Source organism: Carlito syrichta, unplaced genomic scaffold (genome assembly GCF_000164805.1).
Source record: "Carlito syrichta isolate Samal-C Ts95f unplaced genomic scaffold, Tarsius_syrichta-2.0.1 Scaffold311830, whole genome shotgun sequence".
Taxonomy (NCBI): Eukaryota; Metazoa; Chordata; class Mammalia; order Primates; family Tarsiidae; genus Carlito; species Carlito syrichta.
Genome location: NW_007255926.1, coordinates 887,548 through 915,031, shown reverse-complemented (window position 1 = coordinate 915,031; position 27,484 = coordinate 887,548). Strand labels below are relative to the sequence as shown.

General features: G+C 38.1%; 1 protein-coding gene across 1 annotated transcript in view; it reads left to right on the top strand.

Moving 5' to 3' along the window:
• HEATR5B (HEAT repeat containing 5B) overlaps positions 1-27,484 on the top strand; it is a 107,655-nt gene that overhangs the window by 50,315 nt on the left and 29,856 nt on the right. Inside the window, exons 22-28 of the mRNA XM_008069132.1 lie at positions 1,401-1,545; positions 4,679-4,918; positions 5,405-5,656; positions 11,030-11,211; positions 13,572-13,640; positions 18,767-18,946; positions 26,499-26,736. Of these exons, the coding sequence (XP_008067323.1) occupies positions 1,401-1,545; positions 4,679-4,918; positions 5,405-5,656; positions 11,030-11,211; positions 13,572-13,640; positions 18,767-18,946; positions 26,499-26,736 (1,306 nt within the window). The remainder of the gene's footprint in view (positions 1-1,400; positions 1,546-4,678; positions 4,919-5,404; positions 5,657-11,029; positions 11,212-13,571; positions 13,641-18,766; positions 18,947-26,498; positions 26,737-27,484) is intronic.

Genomic DNA, 27,484 nt, shown 5'->3' with positions numbered 1-27,484 from the left:
AAACAGATTACTTCCTTGCTTAAAATACAGCACATGGAACAAAACGTAATGTTTTTTTGCTGAGCCACATTTATAGTAATAATGAAAATAGCCAAAATTTATTGAGCAGTGACCATGTGCCAGCCAACATTGTAAGAATTTTACTTGTATTAACTTATTTTTCCTATATTCCTGTGAAGAATTTCTATCTTCATTGTACATGTGAACTAATCAAGGTACAGAGAGGTGGCTAGGTAACTTGTCTAAGGTCATGCAGTAATAAGTAACAGAGCCGAGATTCAAACCCAGTCTGGCATCTGAGCTTTTTTTTGTTTGTTTGTTTTGTCTTTTTAAGGCAAGGACTTGCTGTGTTGCTCAGGTGTTCTCGAACTCCTGGACTCAAGCAGTCCTCCCGCCTCGGCCTCCCAAAGTGCCGGGATTATAGACATGAGCCTCCGCACCAAGCCAAGTTTTTATAAATTATGCTGTGCTGCATCTTATACTTGGCTTGATCTATTAGAGTGTACTATGTGGATTCTTTTGGGAAATTTCAGGTGAAAAAATCCTGTACCAAAAGTCCCCATTTTGCAGTTTTTTTTAGGAGTTGGTATTTGCTTGATTTGTGTGTATGTGTGTGTGTGTGTGTGTGTGTGTGTCGGGAGGGGGGTAATAAATATCCTCCCTTGCTTTTATTTATTATTCTGTGCTCTGCCCCCTAACTTTCATTCACTACATTTGATTTCTATGTATTTTAAAGATTTAGATGACAAAGTGTAGTAGGACTTGGCTGGGTGAAGTGGCTCATGCCTATAATCCTGGCACTTTGGGAGGCCGAGGTGGGGAGATTACTTGAGGCCAGGAGTTTGAGACCAGCCTGGGTAACATACCAAAATCTCATCTCAACAAAAAATTTAAAAATTAGCCAGGCATGGTGGTGTGTGCCTGTAGTCCCAGCTACTTTAGAGGCTGAGGCAAGGGGATCCCTGGAACCCAGGAGGTTGAGGCAGTGGTGAGCTGTGATCGGAACACTGCACTCCAGGCTGGGTGACAGAGCGAAACCTTATCCCTCCCCCAAAAAAAGTTTAGTAGGACTATGTATAAAATAGGGCATGCAAAATATCCCTCTGATTTTCATCTAAGTGTATTGTTAGCTTCAGTGAACAAATCTTGGGACAGTTATTTTAGCTACTAAATTTTTTTTTCTCCAACAAGATGATCAAGAGTTAATAATATATTTTTGTATTTTTTTTAGTAGTAGTATTTTGCCAAAAGGCCATTATTTGACTATGTTTTCAACAACTGAGTTTGTTTGTTAAATGAAGAGGGTCTTCACAAATAAGATGTTGATGTACATCGATTAGAAAATGAGATCAGAGAATTACAGCTTTAAAAACATTGCCTGGGGTTGTTTTGACCTGCAGGTTCACTTATGCAGCTCCCATTTGTTGCTTCGACGAGCAGCTGTGGCGTGTCTTCGGCAACTCGCCCAGAGAGAAGCGGCTGAAGTGTGTGAATATGCCATGAGCCTTGCAAAAAATGCAGGGGACAAAGAGAGTAGTGGTGCCAGTAAGTTCTATTATCTGTCGATGTTCTTTTTTGTTTAAATACTTTCACATTTAAAATAAGTATTATTTATCAAATAGCATTTTTATATTGAAATGTGGTCAAATTTCTTGTTCTTTGAAATAAAACCAATATTTGAAAATCCAATGTCATTTTTTGGTAATTTTACATTCTTACTTTTTTAAAAATTTTGCCACTAAAAAAACAGAATAGCATTTAGCTAGAGAATACTCTGTTGTTTCTTTGATATTTTAGCTCTATGAGGGATGAGTAACTCTAGGAATATTGCCCTGCATCATTAATAGACTTCTGAACAAAGAAATTATGTATTTGGGGGCCACCTGGAAACTTCTCAGTTTTGATGGTAGTTTTGTGGTATAATTTTTCTTCAAATAAGATAAGGCTGGCTGGGCGCGGTGGCTCAAGTCTGTAATCCCAGCACTTTGGGAGGCCGAGGTGAGAGGATTGCCTGAGCCCATGGGTTTGAGAACAGCCTGGGCAACTTGGTGAGACCTCATCTCTACAATAATTAAAAAATTAGCTGGGTGTGGTAGCACGTGCTTGTAGTTCTGGCTACTTGGAAGGCTGAGGCAGAAGGATCGCCTGAGCCCAGCAGGTTGACGCTGGTGTGGCCGGGAACAGGCCACTGCACTCCAGCCTGGGCAATGGAGTGAGACTCCAACTCAAAAAAAAAAGAAGAAGAAAAGGTCAAAGTAGCCAATAAAACTATGAAATGTCAGTAGGTGTTTGGTAGCAAAAGGTTGATCTTTGCTTTCTTCAGTTCTTTCTGCTTTTTTGAAGGTTTTAAGTACAGCTTGAATTCATAGGTGGTCTTCTGATCTCTGGCCAGTTTGGAAACCTTTTAAGAGTTTAATTGACAGAGATATTTCCCCTGTTAGGAGAAAAATTTTTTACTTATGAGAGCTTTCTAATACCTAGAAGCTGCTTGGGTACTAAGAAGCAAGATACAAATATAACTTCAATTTTAGCATAGTATAATAAGAGCTCTATGAAGAGATGTACTGTTTTGTAGAACATAAAAGAAGTTTATTATAAAAGTCTGACAGTAGACATTATTGCATTTTGGAAAGAAGACAGCATCAGAAGTAATTACAGAACTCTTCTCATTACATGTAAAATTTCAGAACTTCTACATGTCAGTCATCATAATCAAAATTGAAATTACTCAGGTGGCTGAGACAGATTGCTTGAGCCCAGGAATTTGAGTTCAGCCTGGGTAACATAGCAAGACCTTGTCTCTTTAAAAAATAAAAAAGAAAAGTTGAAAGACAGGCTAAGATAGAGAAAAATATTTGCAAAATATATTTATTAGTCAACTTTTTATTAATGTGTTTAATTTTATTTATTCATGTGTAAATTTTATACTATAACAAAATACAAAAGATTTTAAAGTCCTTACAGATGAGTGTATTGGGGGTCCTTGAGTCTACCCCAGATTTGATGATTTGCTAGGTGGACTCAGCATATAGGCATATGCCTGGCTGTTTATTCTGACGAAAGGATGCAGAGCAAAATAAGCAAAGGGAAAAGGTGCATGAGGTGAAGTCCAGAGGAAGCCAGGCACAAGCTCCCAAGAGTCCTGTCCCTGTGGAGTCACACAGTATGTGCTTAAATCCCTGGCAATGAGCTGTGACAAAATCCGGGTAATGTCTGCCAGGGAAGCTTAGTAGGGACTTAATGCCCAAGATTTTTATTGGGGGCTGGTCCCATAGGGGTGGCCTGCCTGGCACAAACCACAAGTTCGGGCTCAGAAGGAAAGCAGGTGTTGTTCAGCATAGACCACAGATCAGACCACTTTTATCAGGGAATCAGTGGGGTGATGCCTCCAGAAACCCCAATTCCCAGATGCCAGCCAAGGGCTAACCTTACATTTAGGACTTACTATGGTAGTTCTCAGGCCTGCTATGTTAACTTCTTTCTGAACTGTAAAAATTAGAGCACATAAACGGTATTTTGTAAAGGAAAAAAAGTCAACAGATAATTAAAACATTGCAAGTTACTATAATCATAAGATAGCACTTTTTTGTATAAAACTGAACAAGTTTTAAAATAAGGATTATAACCAGTGTTGAGAGAGGAATGAATAAAGGAGAAATGTTTTATACTGCTGATAGAAATGTAAAAAGTCATATATGTTTTTTGGAGGGTTTGTGGCAATGTGTCCCTAAAGTTTTCAAAATGTGCTTACTCTTTGTCCTAGAAATTACCCTTTTAGAAATTCATCCTCAAAAGAACCTTAATGTTCTTTTAATTCATTGATTAGTAATATAGCCATTAAAATTCACGCTATAGAAGTGTAATTACTGATGGGGGAAATAGTCACTGTCTACTGCTGAGTGAAAAAAAAAAATGTCTCTGTGCCTAATCGCTAATATTCTCTTTCCTTAGAACCTCTTCTTTCTACTTTTTCTGTCTTAGAATTTCACTCACATTGGCTGTTTTCTTCACACTTCCCCTTATTCTGTTTTTGGGGTGACACATCCCTCCACCTTAATCTCTTCGGGGTCCAGAAGGCTACAGACTTCAGGGAGCCAGTAGTGCTCATTCTTATGACTGCCAGCTGCACTGCTTTTGCTATTTATAAGAATAAAAAGATGTTTGGATCAAACAAGAAATTTCATCTCACTTTTTGATTGTATCTTACTTGAAAAGGATTTTTCCCAATTTTTAAATGAAATTTTAGGATACAGTCTACTTAAAGTCAGTTTATGTTCTGACTTTATGAATTTTTAAAAATCTAAACTGTAAGACTGAATGAGTTTTCATTTGTTCTTCTAACAAATATAGTAATTTTTTCAGTTTGTTAAGTATATTTAGAAGTATATCTCTTTCTCACACTTTTTCTTATTAGAATCAATTATTTTTTGAGCATTCCCTGAAGTTTGTTTATAATATCATAGAATAATCAGTCTTAAAGGTCAGGTTTTTACCCTTATTGTCAGATTAATTTCTAATCCTAAAGATGTGTGAACTAGAGACCACAGCTAAATTGTATACATTTTTTTGGTTTTGTTGTTATTATGAACTTACATGTAAGACTTGATCTTTAACATAATTGTTACCTATAGTGTACAACAAAATCTCATACAAGTCATCTGTAAAAATCACTTTTCAGATATGAATCCTTTTGCTCCTGGAGTTAGCTCTCGAAGTGATATCCATTGTCGGCACCAAGGTGTTAATATAACCGAAACTGGTCTTGAGGGACTTCTTTTTGGAATGCTCGACCGGGAGACCGATCGAAAATTATGCTCTGATATTCACGACACTTTGGGACATATGCTTTCTTCGCTGGCAGTAGAAAAGCTTTCCCATTGGCTGATGCTTTGTAAAGATGTCCTGGCAGCTTCCAGTGGTGCGTATTTTATATGTGTTCCTGATATAAATGGTTTTACTTCTGATATATGAATATATGTATAAATAGATATATAAATTTGAGTTTACATTTAAAAATGATAATAGCTTTTACAAATACCTGTAAAAATTTTTAAGGTTAAATCATATTGAACTACTGAACTTTTTATAGTTTGGGGGAAATGTATTTCACAATTTTTTGAAAGTTCAAACTAAATTTTCATATATAAAAATCCCAGGTTACTCTGTAGTACAACACAGCATGTAAAACGACTGAAATTTGTAAATGTAATCTACATAAAAGTAATTTATGTTCTCCTTTCCTTGGTCTTTGATTGTTTAAAAAAAAAAACTTGCCAAGTCTACTGTTTTTCAGAGTGAGAATTTAGTCCTTTTAAAAAATTAGACATTTTCTGGCAATTATGCTATTTTTAAAGCATCATATTAGTGATATGTGAGGCTGTTATAATCTTTGTTTTTGTTCTAGATATGAGTACTGCAACTCTCTTAAGTAGTGGAAAAGATGAAGAATCTGAAAAGAAAGATGAGATGGATGATGATACCATGTTTACCACGTTAGGTGAAGAAGATAAATCCAAGCCCTTTGTGGCACCTCGCTGGGCCACTCGGGTATTTGCTGCTGACTGCCTGTGTCGAATCATCCATTTGTGTGAGAATGCGGATCAGGCTCACTTTGATCTTGCCTTGGCCCGTTCTGCTAAACTTCGAAACCCTACAAGTAAATTTAAAATCAGTACTTCTTTTCTTCCAAGCATTGTTATAGTCTTGAGATGTTTTACTGCTATGTAGCACGCTTTAGATTGTGCCTTTTATTCACTGTATGTCCCCTTGCCTTTTATCTTGTTTTTCTGGTTCCTCTATGCACCACTACGTACTACAGGTTTTCTGATCCCTGTTTGGAAGGTAAGTTGAAGAAGGTGGTCCTAGAGATTGAGCGATTGATCAGTCTGTTTATCTTAGTCATTGGCCCTAAGGATAATGATGGTAGCTCTTATGTTTTCTCTTATGTATTCTCAGTGCATTGTCCTAGTTTTAGCACTTCAGTGTAAAGGAACTTGTAAAACTTAAATGTGTGTAAAGAAGGTGAGCTTAGCAGTCCCCAGCCATAGAGAATGTCAGAACCTATGAGTGCCATGGAGATCTCAAGCTCTCAGATTTCAGGAGTTACATAGTTTTGAAAAGGTGAAAACTGCTTATTACTGAAACGATTTTTATCTGTTTTTTAATCTCTTGAAATCTTTTTATGCCAAATGTCCCCTGAATCTGATACTATTGGGGATTTACAAAGAGATCATCAGGCCTGACACCTTTATTTCATGGTCAAAGAGACCAGGGAAGTTGAGAGAGGTGGTGGAATGATGGATTCCTTATCCTGTATTTTGTTGACTCTGTATCACACTGTCATTATTTAGATATCCGAAGACAAATGACATATATTAACAATTTTTAGGTCTATGATTTAAAAATGCCTTTTAGGTTATTTGATTGTATATAAGAAGCAGCAGAGCTCACAAAATATGCTTAAAGCCAAAAAGTAAAAGAGTAGAACACCACGTAGAAAGTGAGATTCTGAATACAGGACACCAGCAAATCACAGTACAGCATGAACACAGTGTCTTTGACCCTGTCATTATTCAGCAAATATTTACTGCATCCTATTCTTTGCTGTTCAGTGGGATACAAAGAAGAAAAAAACAGTTTATACCTTGAAAGAACTTACAGTTTAGTAGACAGAGACAGACTTATCAGTCAAATAATTATGGTGTGTCCCAACAGTGGTATGTTAGAATACTTTAAGAACATTAAAAAATAGGCCAGATGCAGTAGCTCACACCTGTAATCCCAGCACTTTAGGAGGTGGAGGCAAGAAGATTGCCTGAGCCCAGGGGTTCAAGTCCAGCCTGGGCAACTTGGCAAGACCTTGTCTCTACAAAAACAAAAACAAAAACACATGGGCATGGTGGCATGTGTCTGTAGTTCCAGCTACTTGGAAGGCTGTAGGTTGAGGATGCAGTAGCTGTGAGTGTGTCACTATACTCCAACCTGTGTAACAGAGTGAGACTCTGACTCAAAAAAAACCAACAAGTATTCATTTTCTGAAAAGTCAGGGAAGATGTCACAGAGGTTATTTTGAAATTGGGTTTTAAAGGTGGAGAAGGCCGGGCGTGGTGGCTCAGCCTGTAATCCCAGCACTTTGGGAGGCCGAGGCAAGACAATTGCCTGCGGGTTAGAGACCAGCCTGGGCAACTTGGTGACACCTTGTCTCTACAATAAATCACAAAAAAAAACTAGCCAGGTGTGGTAGTGTGGATCTGTAGTTCTAGCTACTTGGAAGACCGAGGCGGAAGGATCACCTAAACCCAGCAGGTTGAGGCTGTGGTGGCCGTGAGCGTGCCACTGCACTCCAGCCTGGGCAAAAAGAGTGAGACTCCAACTCAAAATAAATACATAAATAAAGGTGGAGAAAAGATATTCCAGGTAGAAGAGACTGGTTTTAGTTTTCTATTGCTATAACAGGTAACCACAAACTTTGATTTAAAATGGCACAAGTTTATCATCTTACAGTTCTGTAGGTCAGAAATCCATCCACCCTGAGTCTCACTGAACTGACATCAGTGTCAGCAGAACTGTGTTCCTTTCTGGAGGCTCTTGGTAGAATTTGTCTCCTTTTCTTTCCAGCTTTTATACACTGCCTGTGCTCTTTGCCTCATGGCTGTTTTTATCTATCTTCAGAGCCAGCAACATTAAATCTGTGATGCTTCTTCAGTTACCACATCTCTGACTGTAGCTAGGAATGTGCTCATGTGATTAGATTGGGCCTACTTGGATAATTCAACTCCACATTTTAAAGTCCATAACCTTACTCACATCTGCAAAGTCCCTTTTGCCATGTAATGTAACATTTTCATAGGTTCTAGGAATAGGGTGTGGACATCTTTGGATATCATCGCATTGGTTTATTAGAAGCAGATGGAGTAAGAGAATTTGTAAAGTCATGGAATTATAAATGTGCACACTGTATTTGGGAATAGTGAAAATGCTAAAGTTAGCTTTCCTTTCTTTCTTTGTATTTCTTTTCTTATCTCTCTCTCATTTTGTTTTTGTTTTTGTTTTGTTTTGTTTTTTTGAGTTGGATGTCTCGCTGTGTCACCTAGGCTGGAATGCAGTGACACAATCACCTCACTGCAGCCTTGACCTACTGGGCTCAGGTGATCCTTCTGCCTCAGCCTCCCGAGTAACTGGGACTACAGGTATATACCACCATGCCCAGCTCATTTTAAAAAAATTTTACAGAGATGAAGTTTTGCTGTGTTGCCTAGGCTGGTCTCAAACTCCTGGGTTCAAGTAATCCTCTCGCCTTGGCCTTCCAAAGTGCTGGGATTATAGGCATGAGCCACTGCACCCAGCCCTGTATATCTTAACTATTGGTTCTTTCATCATTGTTTTTTTACCTTCATTCTCAGAAATCCTATGTTTTCTCTTTGTACATTGATAATGTTTTGCTCTTTTCTGCCTCCATTGTGGGTCTTAAGTCACTTTTATTTTCTTAGTTTTCCTATAATTTTTCTGCATTTCTCCCACCTCCACTGTATCATATCCTCTTCATTCTTTAATGTTTTCGGTTCTTATACCATAGCAGCCATGACACTTTCCATTCTATTGAGGATGCCAAGTGATTTTTAAATTTTTATTCTGACTTTTATAGAAAATTATTTGCAGAGATTAGTTCTAACCACTCCAACCTCTGGTAACCACCACTCTACTTACTCTCTTCTATGAGGTCTGCCTTTCTGATTCCACATACGGGGTCCGACAATTAAGTTCGCAAACCATCCTAGAAAAGGTGTGACATACCTCATTGCTGAATATTATTACAGTCACCTTCAAAGTACTCTTCTTGGAAAGCTATGCACTGGCACCAGCACCTAGTCCACCTGTCAAAGCAGTTTTGGAACTCTTTTTTCTGGAATGACCATCAGAGCTATTGTTGTTATTTGTTGAGATCTGACAATTAAGTTCTCAAGCTTGTCACCATGTGCTTATGTTGGCAGCATTGTGCAGTTGGACCACCCTACTCACCTGCTCTGGTCCCCAGTTACTTTTTTCTTTACCCGAAGATAAAGGAAATATTGAAAAGACAGTATTGATAACATTCAGGATATCAAGGGTAATACGATGACAGCTCTGATAGTCATTCCAGAAAAAGAGTTCCAAAGTTGCTTTGATGGGTGGACTAGGTGCTGGTGTCAGTGCATAGCTTCCCAAGGGGAGGACTTGGAAGGTGACTTTAGTGAAATTCAGCAATGAGGTATGGAGCACTTTTTCTAAGATGAGTTTGCAAACTTGATTGTCGAACTTCGTATGAATGAGATCATGCAGTCTTTGACTTTCTGTGTCTGGTTTATATGACTTAACAAATGTCTTCCAGGTTCATCCAGGTTGCCTCATATTACTAGAGTTTGTTCTTTTTTTATGCTAAATAGTTTTCCATCATATATACCACATTTTCTTTATCTCTTCATTCTCTCATGGACTTGTAGGTTGGTTCCACATCTTGGTTATTGTGAGTAGTGTTGCAATAAACTTGAGAGTACAGGTGTCTCTTCTGTATGCTAATTTCAAAACCTCCTTTTTACTGATGGTATGTTTTTGCCTCCTGTAAGTGAAGAATCCTGGGTGGCTTCTAGCCGAACCTTTTTTTCTCTTTGCTTGCTTCCCACCCCCAAAGCAACAGATATTCTTTTTAAACTTAAGATTCTAAAATTAGATGTTTGGTAGGTACATGAAAACACTTGAAGATACATATCTTGTAACTTTGACAGTAATCATAACAACAAAAACTTATTTAAATAGGAGCTGTTTGGGGATCAGGCTGAGCCGTAGATTTGCCACTGCTTCAAAAAGACTTAGAGTTTTGAAACCCCTGAAGAACTTTATAGTCCTTGAACCGGATAAATTCTTTGGATACTTTCTGTTGCTGTGTCTTTTAAGTTCACTGATCTTTAGTATTTAATCTTTTAAAATCTTATTCATTGTAGTCTTCATTTTAGATATTTTATTTTATATCTAAGTCTCCTTTGAGGTTTTTTCCTACATTTCATTTTCTTTTTATTATGTTCCCACTTTTCTTTTCCTTCTTGAACACAGGAAATGTAGTTGTCATAGCTGTTTTAACTTCCCTGTCATATTATCTCTTTCATTTCTGGACCTGTTTCTATTCATTGATATTTTCCCTCTTGCTCTCTCTCTTTTGTTGTGAGACACATTTCCCTACTTCTTTGCATCCTTGGTAATTTTTAATTAGATGCCAAACCTTACAAATTTTATTATGTTAGTGATGGATTTTGCTGTGTTCCTTTCAATAGTTGTAGTTGAACTACTCAGTATCATTTGAATTATTTTGAGACTTGCTTTTAGACTTTTTTGAATCAGATCCAGGGTAGCTTTTACTCTAGAGCTGAAAGAGGAAAGATCTCCCTTTTCAACATATTTTTCTTATAAAACTCTTTTTCTTCTCATTTTGTGGATTTAAATTTTCTGACTCCAAATCCAAGTTTTTCTAATTTAGAGATTGGCAGACTACAGCCTGCAGTCCAAATCCACCCTACAGCCTATTTTGTTTTGTTTTTTGTAAATAAAGTTTTATTGGAGCACAGCAAGCTCATTTCTATACATACTGTCTGTGGCTGCTTTTACATCATAACAGCAGAGTTGAGTTGTTGAAATGGATGATATGACCTACAAAGCCAAAAATATTTGCTGTCTGGTCCTTTACAGAAAAAAATCTGTCAACCCCTATTTTTAAAGAATTAGAAACTCATTTGAGGAAAGTTTTATGAAAAGTATTTTGTTTCAGATTGTATATTCTGTAACGTCATCTATGTTGCCATATTGTGCAAAGAATTATCACTGTACTTGAAAGACTGATATGGAAGTTTTCTTGGAAGAATACAACATCTTTGTTATTTGTAAACAACGTGAAGTATGTTAAAGTGTTTTTTGGTCAGAGATTTATTTCATTTAGTATTTTTAGGTTATTACACTTATTTTTAGCATCGTTTTTCTTTCTGCATTCTATTTTTATTTGTAGACGACCTCTTGGTACTTCATCTCTCTGACCTGATTCGCATGGCATTCATGGCCGCAACTGATCATAGCAACCAGCTGCGGATGGCTGGGCTCCAGGCACTGGAAGACATTATCAAGAAGTTTGCATCTGTGCCTGAGCCAGAATTTCCAGGTCATGTGATTCTGGAGCAGTATCAAGCTAATGTGAGATTTTCTCTTTATTTGGAAACTTAAAATTGATCTTTTTAGGGACCAAAGAAGGAGTGAAAACTTCCTGCAGGAATGTGTTTAGAACGGTAATCTATTTACTCAGGCAGAACACATATCTTTACCTCCATTGTCTGTTACATAGTTTCAGTCACCCAACAACTGAGGAAATTAGTGTCCAACTGTTGTCACTCTTCTTAAACTGTGAGAGTATGTTAGTGATAAAACTAGAATAGAAATTCCAGCCTGATTTTCAGTCTCGTGTTTAGATATTTAGTTATGCCATTTAAGAGAGAGAAGAAACAGTCGAAAGAGTGTTGTAGATTTGCTGCCATTATTTTTATATGCCAAGTCTTTATCAGCATTTTTAGAAATAAATAGCGATTGCCCCTTGCATCACGAAGGATAAATTAACTCTTCATAATAGCATTTTGAAGTGTTACTGAAAGAATTAAATCTTTTAAAAAGATGTTTTATTTCATTCTAAAGGAGAGATCTACTTTTTTCTTCTGAGACTTATACCTTTACTTATGTTCTTCAGATGAGATGCAGTAACCTAATTCTAGCAATGAGACATTACATCAAGGTAAAATAAATTATGGTAGCAAGGGAAGGGTAATTTTTTTACCATGATTGCCACAAAATCTTGGCTCCAGATATACGCCACTTCATCTAAAAGCTGTGCTTCGGGGGGCAGGATTGGCAGTTGAGGGAAACTGCTAGGGGAGGGAGTGGCACACCTCATCAACAAGGGTACCTGCATAATCAACATTTGTATACCTAACCCTGAATTGTACCCCACATCTTTATAATATAAAATAAATAAATAAAAGCTGTGCTCAAACACAAAAAAATTTAACATATAAATAAGGTATAATTTATTGTTTTTCCATGGTAAGTACAGGTGAAGATGTTATAGCTTTTAGCCCAACTGTCTATAGGAAACCTGTGTATAATACTTCACTCCCAAATACCCAGCCCATTGGAATGAGAATTATTTAAAGTAACTTTTTATTTAAAAGTAATTTCAAATTTACAGAATTGTTGCAGGAATAGTACTAAAACCATCTTGCACTCCCCTTATTTATATTTGCCAATTGGTGATTTTGCCTCAGTTGCTTTAACATTGATTCTCTTTCTCCCTCCACCCCACACACCATTTTTTTGCCCTAAACTATTTAAAAATATATCATTTAAATCATGTACCTTCACCCTTGAGCATTTAGACTGTATTTCCAAAGGACAAGAACATTATCCTATGTTACCACAGAATAGTTACCAACTTTAAGAAACTCCACACCAATATGCTACTCTTATATAGTCTGTCATATTACAGTTTTGTCAATTGAGTAACCTCTTTTATGGTTTTGTCAATTGAGTAACCTCTTTTATGGTTTTCTTTCTCCTGCAGAACAGGATCCAGTACTGGCTCACATGTTGAGATTAGGTACCATCCACTTTCAGTCACAGAAAGGGTCTCAATGCATCAGACTACTATTGATAGACCTTATCAGTGGGCTTCTGTTGTAAGGGAAGAAAACTACTATTGATAGACCTTACCACTGGGCTTCTGTTGTAAGGAAAGAAAATCTCAGAATAGGAGTCAACTATATCTAATTCTTTTACTCAGCATATTACATCTAAGAATCTATGACTAGTGTTGGCTTATTGAAAATTAAAGCTCGTATTTCTTTACTTGATAACATATCTACAATGCATAAGTTAATATCTTTGAGCAGCCTTTTAAAGCATCTTTTTCTGAGGTGAAATGATCTCTAAAGTCACTTAGTGATTATGTGAATTTTTAGTACCACTCAGTTATTTAAAGAAGTTGATCCAGTTACATGAGAGCTAAGAGGAACCATTTTTAATGAGAGATAGGCTTCTGGATCATGGTACAAACTTTGGAGTTAGAGTAGGTAATTTGATTTGGGATAGTGACACACAATTTTTTTTTTTTTTTACTTACCCATGTGTAAATAAATATATGGGATACATATTGTTAGAAGTATGTTTAAATATAGACAGAAAAAAACAAAATAGCAATTTTTGTTATCTCTGATAACATGTGACTTTGTCAGAAAATCTTATTTACCACTAAATAAAAACAAAGGAAAAAGAAGCAAGATTAATTGCCTGTTTGATATAGCATTCATGCAGATTCGATAATGATAACTTCCTGGCAGCAAAAGAAAAATGGTGTGGTTGACTTTATTGTAACTGCAAAGAGATAAGGGAAGGATGATAAAAAGGAAGGAACATGGATGTGTTTTGTGTGTTTTTGTCTTCAAAGACACAAGAGCCTTTCTGTTTACTACTTTTCTTTAAAAATAAGATGCCTTCTTTATTTTTTTTAGGTGGGAGCTGCTCTAAGACCAGCCTTTTCACAAGATACCCCATCAGATATAATAGCAAAAGCTTGCCAGGTAAGGAGAAAAATAAGTCTTGGGATAGTTGTCTTCAATAAATTCATAGATATCTTAGAATTGCACTAAGACAGAAGAATGAAAAATCAGATAACACTTTTATCTTGGAAATACAACAGCGGCAGTTTTCTTTTTTATTCTGTATGAAATGATAAGTAGTGACTGTTCGTCATATTCCTTTTTGTCATAGCTGGGGACATGACTTTGGGATGCATAGTTCTTATATTATCCAGAAGTGAAAAGATATATGAAAATCATATAAAATAAAAGTAAGATATTATAATCTACCATAATTTAAAAAGGTATGGTAATGGTAATTAGGTAATAAACATTGATGATAATTAGGTAATAAGCATTGTAGTCAAACAATGGTTTTAACCATAGATTATAAAAATTCTGCAGGTTTATGGGTATTAACTTATCCTAAAGAGAATTTTACAATCTGAAAATTTCATTGCAAAATTAATCCCAAGGGATCATTCTTACATTCTTGTATCTGCAGTGACAAAACCACGAAAAACACGTATTTTCCTGTGCCTTTAATCACTTTAATTCTCTTTTTAATATGCTTCATTATGAGGAACTATTCATGTATTATACTCTAAGCTTTCAGAAAAGCTGATTCTTTATCTGCTTACCTAAGGTGGAAGAGAAGCAGCTCTCTTCTTCCCAGTCTTCTGGGGCGCAGCACTATGGTGCATTTTTGCTTCTAATCCATGGCCAAGCTTTATGTGACATATGCAGAGAAGATTCTGTTCTCTACAATGATAGTTTGAAATTCTGATTTTATTTTCTCTGTGGCTGAATGGGTTTGCCTTCTGCTTCCTAAATGGTGACCCTCAGAGAAAATTAACTTCTTCCACTGACAGCAAATCAGAGAGTTAAGAGGAACTGTTTTTTTATGAGGGATAGGTTTCTGGATCATGGAACAAATTTTGGTATTAGAGTAGGTAATTTGATTTGGTATAATGACACGAATATTCAAAAAAATTGCCCATGTGTAAATAAACATGTCATGATGATTTTTCAGAGCATAGTATTTAAGCAGACAAAATCTCCCTCAAAGCTCCTGGTCATTAAAAGAGCAAAAACTTTTGACATTTTGTCTTGTAGCAGTGGCTCACGCCTATAATCCCAGCACTTTGGGAGGCCGAGATGAGAGGATTGCCTGAGCCCACGGGTTTGAGATCAACCTGGGCACCTTGGCAAGACCTCATCTCTACAATAAGTCAAAAAAATTAGCTGAGTGTGGTGGTACGTGCCTGTAGTTCCAGATACTTGGAAGGCTGAGACGGAAGCATCACCTGAGCCCAGCAGGTCGAGGCTACAGTGGCTATGAGTCTATGACTGCCCTCCAGCCTGGGCGACAGACTGAGACTCCAACTCAAAAAAAAAAAAAAAATTGTCTTGTAAATGAGAGGTATGAAAAATTCCTGTTGCTGAGTTTGCCTTAAACTTCTTATTTCTTTTGTGGCCCTAGCTGCTTGTACTATAGGAAGTTTCTCCCTTTTTGGTGGCAGGCCTAAATGTGTGACCTCCTCACCAATTGCTGAGTAGAAGCCTAGTTTTGAAATGGGTGGAGCAGTAAGTTCCTTTCTTTAAGGAAAAGTAAGGAGTTGGCTTACATGGCATCCCAGTTTATTTGCTGGAATAACCATATCATGTTAAGAAACTTTAAAATTACTGGTTGTGGTGGCTCATGCCTGTAATTCCAGTACTTTGGGTGGCCAAGGTAGAAGGATTCCTTGAGACCAGGAGTTTGAGACCAGCCTGGACACCATAGTGAGACTCAATCTCTACAAATTTTTTTTTTTAATTAGCCTGCAAGATGGCATACACCTGTAGTCCCAGCTACTTGGGAGGCTGAGGCAGGAGGATCACCATAGGTCAGGAGTTGGAGACCTGTGCAAGATAGCAAGACCCTGGGCAAGATAGCAAGACCCTGTTTCTACAAATAGATAAATAAAAATAAAATCAGGGTAATTCTTAGATATTATAGTAAAGACCCTCAAACGCCACACAACTTGGGACAGTAATCAATGGGCTAATAAAAAATCATATAAACCAGGGCCAGGTCATGAGCGTAATTCATACCTTAAATATTTTGTTTCAGCATAATTTTTATTTTAGAGACAGGGTCTCATCTGTCACCCTGACTAGAGTGTAGTGGTGCAGTCATAGCTTTGCACACTATAGATCACTGTAGCCTCAAACTCCTGCCTCAGCCTCCTAAGTAATTAGTACTACAGGCATGTGCCACCATGCCCGGCTTATTTTTTATTTTTTTTATAGAGATGAGGTCTTGCTAATGTCACTCAGGCTGATCTCAAACTCCTGGGCTCAAGCAGTCCTCTCACCTAGGCCTCCCAAAGTGCTGAGATTACAGGCGTGAGCCACTACACCTAGCCTCAGCACAAAATTTTAAAATGTACATTCATTCACCAATCTTTTGATTTAGGGTGGGGTCTTTTGTCTGAATATTGTTTTGCTGGTTTGATGCCGCTGTGTCTTTCTTCATAAACCAAACCACAGTGCATTATCTGCAGTTTCTAGTTTCAGGTTCTTTAAAGTAGAGAAAGTTGCCAGGCATGGTGGCTCACACCTGCAATTCCAGTACTTTGGGAGGCTGAGTTCAGAGGACTGCCTGAGCCCACAGGTTTGAGACCAGCGTGGGCAACATGGCAAGACCTCGTCTCTACAATACATCAAAATCAACATCAAAATCAGCTGGGCTTGGTGGCACACGTCTGTAGTTCCAGCTACTAGGAAGGCCGAAGCGGAAGGACTACGTGAGCCTGGGAGGTTGAGGCTGTGGTAGCTGTGAGTGTGCCACTGCAGTCTGGGCGACAGAATGAGACTCTGACTCAATCAATCAATCAATCAATCAATAAAAAGTGAAGGAAGTACTTAGGTTTTTACAAAGACATCTTAATGGCAACTTTTCGATCTACAACTTTCCCCAGCTTTTAGTTTTATCACTACTAAATTTCACAGAAATTTTTATGAAATCTCCTCAATATGTTTTTTAGTTTTCCTAGAAATAAAAATTATTTCCTTTCATATTTATATTTAATCTCTTTTCATTTTAAATTTCATATGTTCAACATTGTTTTGATTGGCATTTTAATTTTGCTGTCACTATGTTAATAATTGATGGCAATTTAAAATGTTCTTATTAATTTTGTTAAATTTAGTTTTGAATTTGTTGAGAATAAGATCTTAAGAGAAAAAATAGTTTACATAAATATTTATTCCAAACTTTTCTAAAGTTTTAAATATAGGAACACAAGTCTATTAACCAAGATTTGAAATTCAAATGCCCTGAAAACCAAAAACTTTTTCATAATTTATTTGGCATAAAACTTGAGCTGACTTGTACTCATTTGGCTGTGGCATGAAACCAAGTGAGACTGTGATATTGATTAATCTTTCTTAGTGTGATTTGTAATATGTTTTGTTGCAGATATATCTCTGTGTTAATTTTGGAGTGCTGCCACACTTCTTGATAGGTTCATGTACCTTAATTACCTTTTATCCAAAAGTTGTGAAGCTTGAGCCACATCTTGTTCCAGGATAAGAAAGTGAGGTCATGTGATTGTTGTTGATAAAGCTGGCACTATCAGACTACCCCTTTCTTCTTGAAATTCTTCCCTTGACTTCAGTATCACTACACTTGCCTGGTTTTTCTTTGGTTTTTCTAGTGCTTTATTTTCAGTTTCTTTTTTTCTTTATTTTTCTACTTGTCCCTTAATTGTAAATATTTTCCCTCTGATTGGCTTTAAGACTTAAAAAATAAATAAATAAAAGCCTGTCCTTGAGCAAATGTATGTTGTAACATTACCTTAGTTATCACCTTCGTGTCGGAATTCCCAGGTTTATGTAGTTACCCTTGAAGTTGCTCCTGAAAGCCAGACCCAAGTTTCTTTATTTTTAAATTTTTTTGTATTAATTTACTTTACTTTAAATATGTGGAGTACAATCCCAGGTTTCTAATTGCTTGCTGAATATGTTTACACAAGTTTCTTAGTGGTGCTTTGAAGTCAGCATGTTAAAAATGTTCAAAGCTAAAACCATGCTTTCTGCCTTCTTATTTCTACTCAACTTTCCTGTTTTCCTCTATGCCTCTCTTAGGCAGTGTTGTCAACTTCCTTTCATCCATCCGAGTCAGAAGTTTTGGCAGTCAAAATTTGGCAGTTTTTGATTCCTCACTCTTTAATACCTCCCTGTCCTCACTCCCTAACAATATCTCGTTGGTTTCCAGATCTTGCGATTTCTACCTACAAGTCTCTCTAAGGCCTCTCCTTTTTTATGTCATTCCCAGTTTGACCCATAGCATCTCTGTCCTATAGTGTTGGAAAAGACACTTAACTGAACATATTGCTTACTGTCTATACACATTTCTTCTATATATGTGCAGGAGAGCTTTTACTAAAGCACAATCTAATAATATCAACTCCCTGCTTGGAAGCCACGGAAACTCACGTTGCCTACAGAATGAAGTCTGAATTTAGTTTGCATGGAATTTGCATTTTACCATAATCTGATCCCAATTAACTTTCCTAATCACATCTCCTTCCTCCTGTCACCCCCCTATGTCTACACACAAACCTTCCTGATGCCTAAACATTCTATTTTTCTTGCTAGAATTAATCTCTCCCTTGTGTTTTCAAGTGTAGTTTCACAGTCATAAAACATTCCCATGTGTTCATTCAATCTGTGTTTTCTTACTTGAAGGTAGAGACCAGGTTTTTTCCTCTGTGTCTTTTTAAAAAATCTCTTTTGTAGCAGTTGGCCTATCCCTTTTGCTGTGGCAAGCAGAAAGTTTGTTAAAGTGAAGAATCATTCAAGACTGAACTACTTGGGGTGGAAAATTATTTCTGTTAGCAATTTTGTTCAATGACACAATGGGAACATGATAAGTAGATATTGATTTGTTTTCTACATAGGAGTACAATAAAATCTATGCTTTCTGTTGATATAAAAATAACAGTAAGGCATAGAATTAGGTAGTTTCTTTTGTTCTCTGGTTTTGTTTTTCTTAAGATAAAAAATCATATATTTACTCCATTCTCTTATATATAATATTAATTTTTTTTACACGAAATTTCAAAATTTTATTTGCCTAGGTATGTAGTACGTGGATTGGAAGTGGAGTCGTTAGTGATCTCAATGACCTCCGGCGAGTTCACAATCTTCTCGTTTCTTCACTGGACAAAGTTCAGGCCGGAAAAGGATCTTCCAGCCAACTGTACCGAGAGAGTGCCACAACCATGGAAAAACTGGCTGTTCTCAAAGCTTGGGCAGAGGTAACCACAGCCTATTGTTGAATCATTTCTCCATGCAGGAGAAAAAAATGTCCTTCTATTCCTTTTGGTAAAAAAAAAAAAAAAAAAAAAAAAAATTGTTTGATTTTTATTTTTCAAAGACTGAGCCCTGGTATGGAATGCTCTTTGAAAATCTGTGATGTCGGCCAGGCTCAGTGGCTCAGCCTGTAATCCCACGCTTTGGGAGGCCGAGGTGAGTGAATTGCCTAAGCCCGCGGGTTTGAGACCTGCCTGGGCAACTTGGCGAGACCTCATCTCTACAATAAATCAAAAAATTAGCCAGGCATGGTAGCATGTGCCTGTAGTTCCAGCTACTTGGAAGGCTGAGGTGGAAGGATCATCGGAGCCTAGCAGGTCGAGGCTGCAGTGGCCGGGAGTGTGCCACTGCCCTGCAGCCTGGGTGACAGTGAGACTCCAACTCAAATAAAAAAAAGAAAGAAAATCTGTGATGTGCAGTGGAACATCACGGCTACCACAGCCTGGACCTGACATCACAGCTACCACAGCCTAGACCTGCGGGGCTCAGGCAATCCTTATACCTCAGCCTTCCAAGAAGATGGAACTATAGGCCTGCGCCACCACGCCCAGCAATTTCTTTTTTTTAAACCAGAAATTTTTGGTCGGGTGTGGTGGCTCAGCCTGTAATCCCAGCACTTTGGGAGGCTGAGGTGAGAGGATTGCCTGAGCCTGGGGCTTCGAGACCAGCCTGGGCAACTTGGTGAGACCTCATCTCTACAATAAACCACAAAAATTAGCCAGGCTTGGTGGCATGCATCTGTAGTTCTAGCTACTTGGGAGGCTGTGGCAGAAGGATCGCCTAATTCCAGCAGGTTGAGGCTGTGGTGGCCATGAGCATGCCACTATACTACAGCCTGGGCGACAGAGTGAGACTCCAACTCAAAAAACCAAAGCAAACCCCCCAAAAAGCAGAAATTATTTATTTATTTATTTATTTAGTATGAATCTTACTCTCTTGCCCGGCTGGAGTGCAGTAGCTTGCTCACAGCCACCAAAGCCTCGACCTGCTGGGCTCAGGCGATCTTTCCAACTCAGCCTTCCAAGAAACTGGAACTATAGGTGTGTACCACCATGCCCAGCTAATTTTTTTGATTTATTGTAGAGATGAGGTTTCACAAAGTTGCCCAGGTTAGTCTTGAACTCCTGGACTAAGGCAGTCCTCTCACCTCTACCTCCCAAAGTGCTGGGATTACAGGTGTCAGCTACTGCTCCCAGCGATTTTTTTTTTGTTGTTTAATTGTAGACATGAGGTCTTGCCAAGTTTTTCATGCTGGTCTTGAACCCCAGGGTTCCCAAAGTGCTGGGGTTATAAGAGTGAACCATCACACCTGGCCTCTCTTCCCAATTTATTGAAAACCTCTATATTAAGGAAGGACTATCCTACTTTATTTTATTTTTTTATTTTTTTGAGTTGGAGTCTCACTCTGTCACCCAGGCTAGAGTGCAGTGGCACACTCATGGCCACCCCAGTGTCGACCTACTGGCCTCCAGCAAGTAGCCAGGACTATACGTGCACACTACCATACCTGGCTAATTTTTGATTTATTGTAGACACGAGGTCTTGCCAAGTTGCACATGCTAGTCTTGAACCCACAGGCTCAGGCAATCCACTGGCCGTGGCCTCCCAAAGTGCTGAGATTACAGGCTGAGCCACTGAGTCTGGCCTGTCCTACTTTATATGAGAAAATTAGGCAAGGAAAACCTCAAAATACAAATAATAGAAAATATTTTATGCTAAGAAACTTTATTAAGTTTCTGAAGACTTGGCTACCTTGAGATCAAGACTGTCGGGGTTTTGCTTGTTTGTTTTAGAGGTGAGGTCTTGCTATGTTGCCTAGGCTGGACTCAAACTTCTGGGCTCAAGCAATCTGTCTGCCTCAGCCTCCAGAGTAGCTGGGACTACAGGCACATGCCACTGTGCCCAGCTTATTTTTATTTTTTGATAGCTGGTTTTACCTCTTTTATTCTCACAGCTACTTTTAAAAAATATATAATTATCTTGTTCTAAATTTACTTTTCTAAATTCCTTCTGCCAGTTGCTGTTGAATTTTTATCATCTGCCCTCCAGTATTTCAAGTAACTAATTCCTTCCCCTACCAGCTCAGTATCTCACTTCCCTATTTCGTGGTGTTATTCCACAGTGGGTAACTGAAACCACAGAAAGTGAAACCACAATAAGGGGAGACTATTGGAATTATTATTTTAAAGTTTTCTGCCAATCTAAGGCTACCTTTTTTTACTCCCTTACTTCCTACCCTCTGATTCATTCAGTGAAGGATTATGAGCTTCAGCTCTGTGTCAGTTTAGCAGTTGAAAATACATAATGGGATGTACTGCATTTGCTTAGCAAGACTAACTAGTAAACAAGTAGATGCCCAAAATATAAGGAGCATGATGGTGGAAGAAATACAGAGTGTTTTGAAAGACACAGCAGAGGCACTTACATTGGGCTGGAGCTCAGAGTAGGCTTTTTGAAGAAAGCGTTGTTTACATTGAAACATGGAGGATGGGAGTAGATGTTAGGCATGAGGGTAGGGAGGCGACCACGAAGCTCAGTGCTGTCAGCTGCCCGTGTTCTGTATCTTCAGCGTCTTCCTCTACGCTCCTTCTCGTTGCCTGTGTTCCTCCCTTGCTCAGCATCCCCTTCTACTTACTGCTTCTCTCTCTTCTTTTCACAGCTCAAGTTACTGATAGAGTTTCTTTATCTTCACTTTCTCAACTATTCCGTCATCTCCCTCCCAATCCCCTGCGATCTCAGTTTTCTTTCACCACTCCACTGATATTACTCCCTCTAAAGTCACTGATAACATAATTACCCACATCGCTGGACACTTTGCAGCCCCTGTCTTACTGGCCTTTCTGCAGCATTTGATAATGTCTCATCTCCCCTTTGCCTTCTTTGACTTCTGTGTTACAGTCCTCTTGATGCTCTTCTTTCCTTTGCACTGTTCATTCTCAGCGTCGCTTGCTGGCTTTTCTTTGCCTCCCTGCTCTTTAAATGTTAGTCTTTTTCTTGTCTGTTTTCTTCTTCATACTTTTTGGGCAGCCTCATCCACACTCATATCCCATAGTTTTTCTTGTATATTAGATTCTAAATCTGCTTCTCTACCTAGACCTCTCTTCCGAATGCCTAGGCTGAATGCAATGTCATATCAGAGCTACTGCAGCCTCGACCTGCTGGGCTCAGGTGATCCTTCCACTTCAGCCTTCCATGTAGCTGGAACTATAGGCATGTGCACCACGCCCAGCTAATTTTTTAAATTTATTGTAGAGACAAGGTCTCACCAAGTTGCCCAGGTTGGTCTTCTACCCTTGGGCCCAGGCAGTCCTCTCCCAAAGTGCTGAGATTACAGGCATGAGCCACCGTGCCCAGCCTCTCTTCCGAATTCTAATCCCATAATTTTAGTTGTTTATTAGACATCTCCATGTCTAATGATGACCTGTAAATACCACATCCAACATGTCTAAATAAGACTTTTATGACACCTCTTTGAGAAAAGGCAGTCTTATTTCAGACCAGACCAGAGTACCAGAGTATCTGTCTTGTCTGCTTCTTCAAAACCCTTCGTCTCACATTTAATAAGTAGCTAATTTCTATTTATTTTACTTCATTAATATTTTTGAAAATAATGTAATTTTTTCCTAATGATTAAAAATACTTATGCCCACTGTACAAATTCAGAATGTAGAGAAAAAGTATAAAACAAAAATAAAATTCATCTGCAATATAATAACTGTTAATATTTTGGTATATATTACTTTGCATCGCTACACATATAAATGTATTTGTCTACATGGTGTGTGTATTTATGTCTGTGTATATGTCTCTATATGTTTTTTAAAGGAATCATATTTAACATAACTTTTAAAAAACATAGTAATAGATCATATATACCTCTTCCATATCTATAAATAATTGTTTCTCTCTTTCCCAACTGCCTTAGTTTGAGTCCTGTCATCTGTCACCTAGTCTGTACGATTGCATCCTGATTTGTTTTTTCTATGTCTTTTCTTTTCCCAGCTAGTCCTATACAGAACTAGGTTCAGAATATTATGCTCAGAATAATCATTCTAAAACGCACATTTTTGAAAATATGTATATAAATTGATAATTCACAAAGAAGAAACAAACATATGAGGGAAAAGAAATATAAAACCATTTCTCAGTTGAACATGATAGTATTAATAAAACTTTCTGAAGGGTGATATATCTCAAAACACTTTCTAAAGCTGTGCATACTTGTTGACCATTTTTCCTAAGGGATGTTTAAGGACACGCACGAAGACTCTGCTACCAAGGGTATTAATTGTGCTGTTTTTATTATTCACAAGAAAGTGGAAATAACCTAAACATATTTCTTGATCCTGAAAGAAGATACTGTTATGTTAAGTGAATAGAAAGTTGGGTTAGAGCTGGGCTCGGTGGCTCAGCCTGTAATCCCGCACTTTGGGAAGCTGAGGTGAGTGGATTGCCTGAGCCTGCGGGTTCGAGACCCGCCTGGGAAACTTGGCGAGACTTCATCTCTACAATAAATCAAAAAATTAACCGGGCGTGGTAGCACGCGCCTGTAGTTACAGCTACTTAGAAGGCTGAGGCGGAAGGATCTCCGGAGCCCAGCAGGTTGAGGCTGCAGTGGCTGGGAGTGTGCCACTGCACTCCAGTCTGGGTGACAGAGTGAGACTCCAACTCAAAAAAAAAAAAAGAAAAGAAAATTGGATTAGAAATTATACACACACATTATTACGTAAAAGGCTCTGAGTACATTTATTCAACATGTCTAAAATGTTAACTGTTATATATAAGTGGTAGGATTGTGTGTGGTTTTTATTTTCTTCATTTTGCTATGCTTCTGATTTATTTGTGTTTTTGATGTAATATCTAAGAAAAATAAGCCTACAAATTTGTTTTAAAATAAGTCTAGAAAATATAATCCATATATTGCAGGTAGCAGTGTAAAGTATGGAATCCTTTCTAAAAGCCTAGAAATCTTTTGGCAATGTTTATTCAAACTCATAAAAATATTTATGATCACTGATCAGTAATTTTATTTCTGGTCCTCTATTCTAGTGAAAAATATCCAAAATGTGGAAAAGAGAGAGGTTTACAGAAATATTTACTCGCAACTTTATTTAAAATGTGAAGAAATGAACACCTTTTGTCTTTGAGAACTGTGTCTCATCTTTCTTACATTCCCAAGGCTAAGAAAGGAATCAGAAGTAAAAATAAAATTTCAACTGTAGGAAAATTGTCAGATATATTTTAGGTCATCTACTGTAGCCCTTAGAGTAATGGTTATGAAGACTGGTATTCACATGGGAAAACTATGATAAAATCAAATACAGAATTCTTTGCACAGCAAAATTACAACTTACAAAGATAGAATATGAAAATATGGAAATTGGGATTGTGAGCCGCTTTTAAGCTCATTTTCCAAACTTTGTATAGAACACATTTTTTTTTTGGTTGAGACAAGGTCTTACTGTGTGTCCTAGGCTGGTCTCAAACTCCTGGGCTCAAGTAATCCTCCCACTCTGGCCTTCCAAAGTGTTGGAATTATAGGCATAAGTCACTGCGCCCAGCCTGTATACAATAATTATTAAAATAAAATTAAAAGTTGAGGAAAAATGCATACATATGACCTTAAAATCTGCAGTGACACCCTCTCCATTGCCCACAGGGTAAAATCTTCAGTTACTTCTCTGCCTTATATCCTGTGCTCAGTCTATACCCAGAACTCCAAGTACCATGAAGTTTCCTATTTTTAATGCTCCTATTCTCGCTGTTCTCTCTGCCTGTAGTCTCCCTTTCTATCGCTGCCTGTGAGAAATGAAGTTTTGTGCTTCACAGCTGCCTTGCCTTCCTCATATTCCTGTGGTGAAGAGTTGTTTATCCTTGGTGCTCCCTGAGATTAATACATTCGTTATACAAATCGTGGAGTGTAGGTTAGGTGCCAGATGCTGCCTAGGCACTGGGTGAATTCAAGATTAATCACTAAAAACAAACTGTTAAAAAATCCGTTCTTTCAGCATATTTTCACTCTCCTATCATATTGGCCTGTGAGTTCATGAAAAGCAAAATCCATATATCGTTTGTCTTTGTTACCTGGCAAAATGTACCTAGTAAGGACTTCATGAGTGGCTGAATATATCTAAAGTGCTTATTGTGACATTTTCTTAAAATGTTAGTGTGAAAAAAATGAGGGAGAAAGCAAGCTTAAAACCACTAGAAGGCTGAGCTCCTGTCATCCCAGCACTTTGGGAGGCTGAGGCGAGTGGATTGCCTGAGCTCACGGGTTCAAGTCCAGCCCAGGCAACTTGGCAAGACTTCATCTCTACAATAAATAAATAAATAATTAGCCAGGCATGGTAGCATGCGCCTGTAGTTCCAGTTACTTGGAAGGCTGAGGCAGAAGAATCACTGGAACCCAGCAAATCGAGGCCGGGGTGGCCATGAGTGTGCCACTGTACTCCAGCCTGGGTGACACAATGAGACTCCAACTCAAAAAAATAAAATAAACCACCAGAAAATATGTATGTGATCTATTTATAATGTGAGATCCAAAGTTCCTCCTTTAGAACTTAGTCCATTGCTGTGTGCATTCTCTGTGCTGTCAGTCTACTTAGCATAGGAATGGAGATAAGAGGTGTCCTTCCCATCCAGAAGCCAGCAGTGCACCCATCCATATCCCTTACTTAAGACTCCTTTGTGAGGCACAATGGGAACAATGCTGTGTAGGGAGAAGACACTTTAGCCAAAATGTTTATCTAGTGTAATTTTTTTCTTTCTTGTTCTTATTTCTTTGTGTTTTGCTTCCTCACTAATAATATTATTCAGCTTTGTATGTGCCCGTTGCCAAAGCCTAAATGTGTGTACAGAAACAAAGGAAAAAATAGGATTCAACAAAGGGAATCTTTAAAATTATGATTTAGGAAAGTTGCTATTATACATCTTATTGGTTCATAAACTGGAGAGACAGGACACAGACAATATATGTGAACAGCAAATTGTATTGGCCCAGCTATCTGTTATAAATGCTAGATTGCTAAATATCATTTAAAGACTGTAAGAAGGAGTTTAGAAGGATATTTATGGAAATCCTTTCTGTGGTCATTTCCCCCCTTTCAGCTGTTTTACTATGAATGCCGCCTGATTATGTCTAATAAGTCTAAGAAAGTGGAAGCAGAAGCAGAAAGTTATACCCCATGGCAAAATATGTATATATTCATATATACAAAATGATGGCTTTGTAAGGTAGAACAAGGAAAGCCAGAAAAACTCAAAGAAATCCACCCAAGGAATATGCAGTGAGAGGAATAGTCAGAAGTTAGATCAATTTTTTAAAATGTCTCAAAGCAAGGGAATTATTCTTCTGTGGTTATCAGCAAATCATAAAGTTGTATACTTTTTAATGTCTATACCCAATTACCTTTGATGATTCAACTGTATAATTACAACATCTTGAAATATCTCATTTTTTTATGCCTTGTTATTTTCTCCTCCTGAATATCTTATTAGGTGTATGTGGTTGCTATGAATATTAAAAAGGAAGCAGAATCAAAACCAAAAAGAGCAATTAAAAATACTGATGATGATGATGATGACTTTGGTACCATAGATGAACTACCCCCCGATAGTTTAATCACACTGGTACAACCTGAACTGCCAACACTCAGCCGCCTGTGGTTGGCAGCATTAAAAGACTATGCACTTCTGACTTTACCAGCTGAATTTGCTAGTCAGCTCCCTCCAGATGGTAAGTATTGCATTCAGAGTTTTACTTTTATGGAGTTCAAAGTAGTAAGCAAGACAGACTTGATAAAGGCTAGCAGCAACAGTAACGATTAAACAAACCTTAAATTTCTGTGGACTTGTCCAGGTGCAGTGGCTCACACCTGTAATCCCAGCACTTTGGGAGGCTAAGGCAAGAAGATTGCCTGAGCCCAGAGGTTCAAGACCAGCCTGGGCAACTTGGCAAGACTTCGTCTCTACAGTAAATCAAAAAATTAGCTGGGTGTGGTAGCGCACACCTGTGGTTCCAGCTACTTGGAAAACTGAAGCAGGAGGATCACCTGAGCCCAGCAGGTCGAGGCTGTGGTGACCATGAGCGTGCCCCTGCACAGCAGCCTGGGCAACAGTGAGACTCTGACTCAAAAAAAAAAAAATTTCCGTGGTCTTAATCTTGACATCTCATTTAGAGCCTCCTTATTTAATTTGTGGATTCAAAATATTGCATGGTTCAGGCGTGGTGGCTCATGCCTGTAATACCAGCACTTTGAGAGGCTGAGGCATTGCTTAAGGCCAGGAGTTCAAGACCTGCCTGGGTAACATAGATGAACTTACAAAAAATAAAATAACAATTAGCCGGGCATGGTGGTACACGTCTGTAGTTCCAGCTATTGCAAAGGCTGAGGTGGAAGGATTGCTTGAGCCCAGGAGGTCGAGGCGGTAGTGAGCCATGATCGAGACACTGTATTCCAGCCTGGGTGACACAATGAGACCCT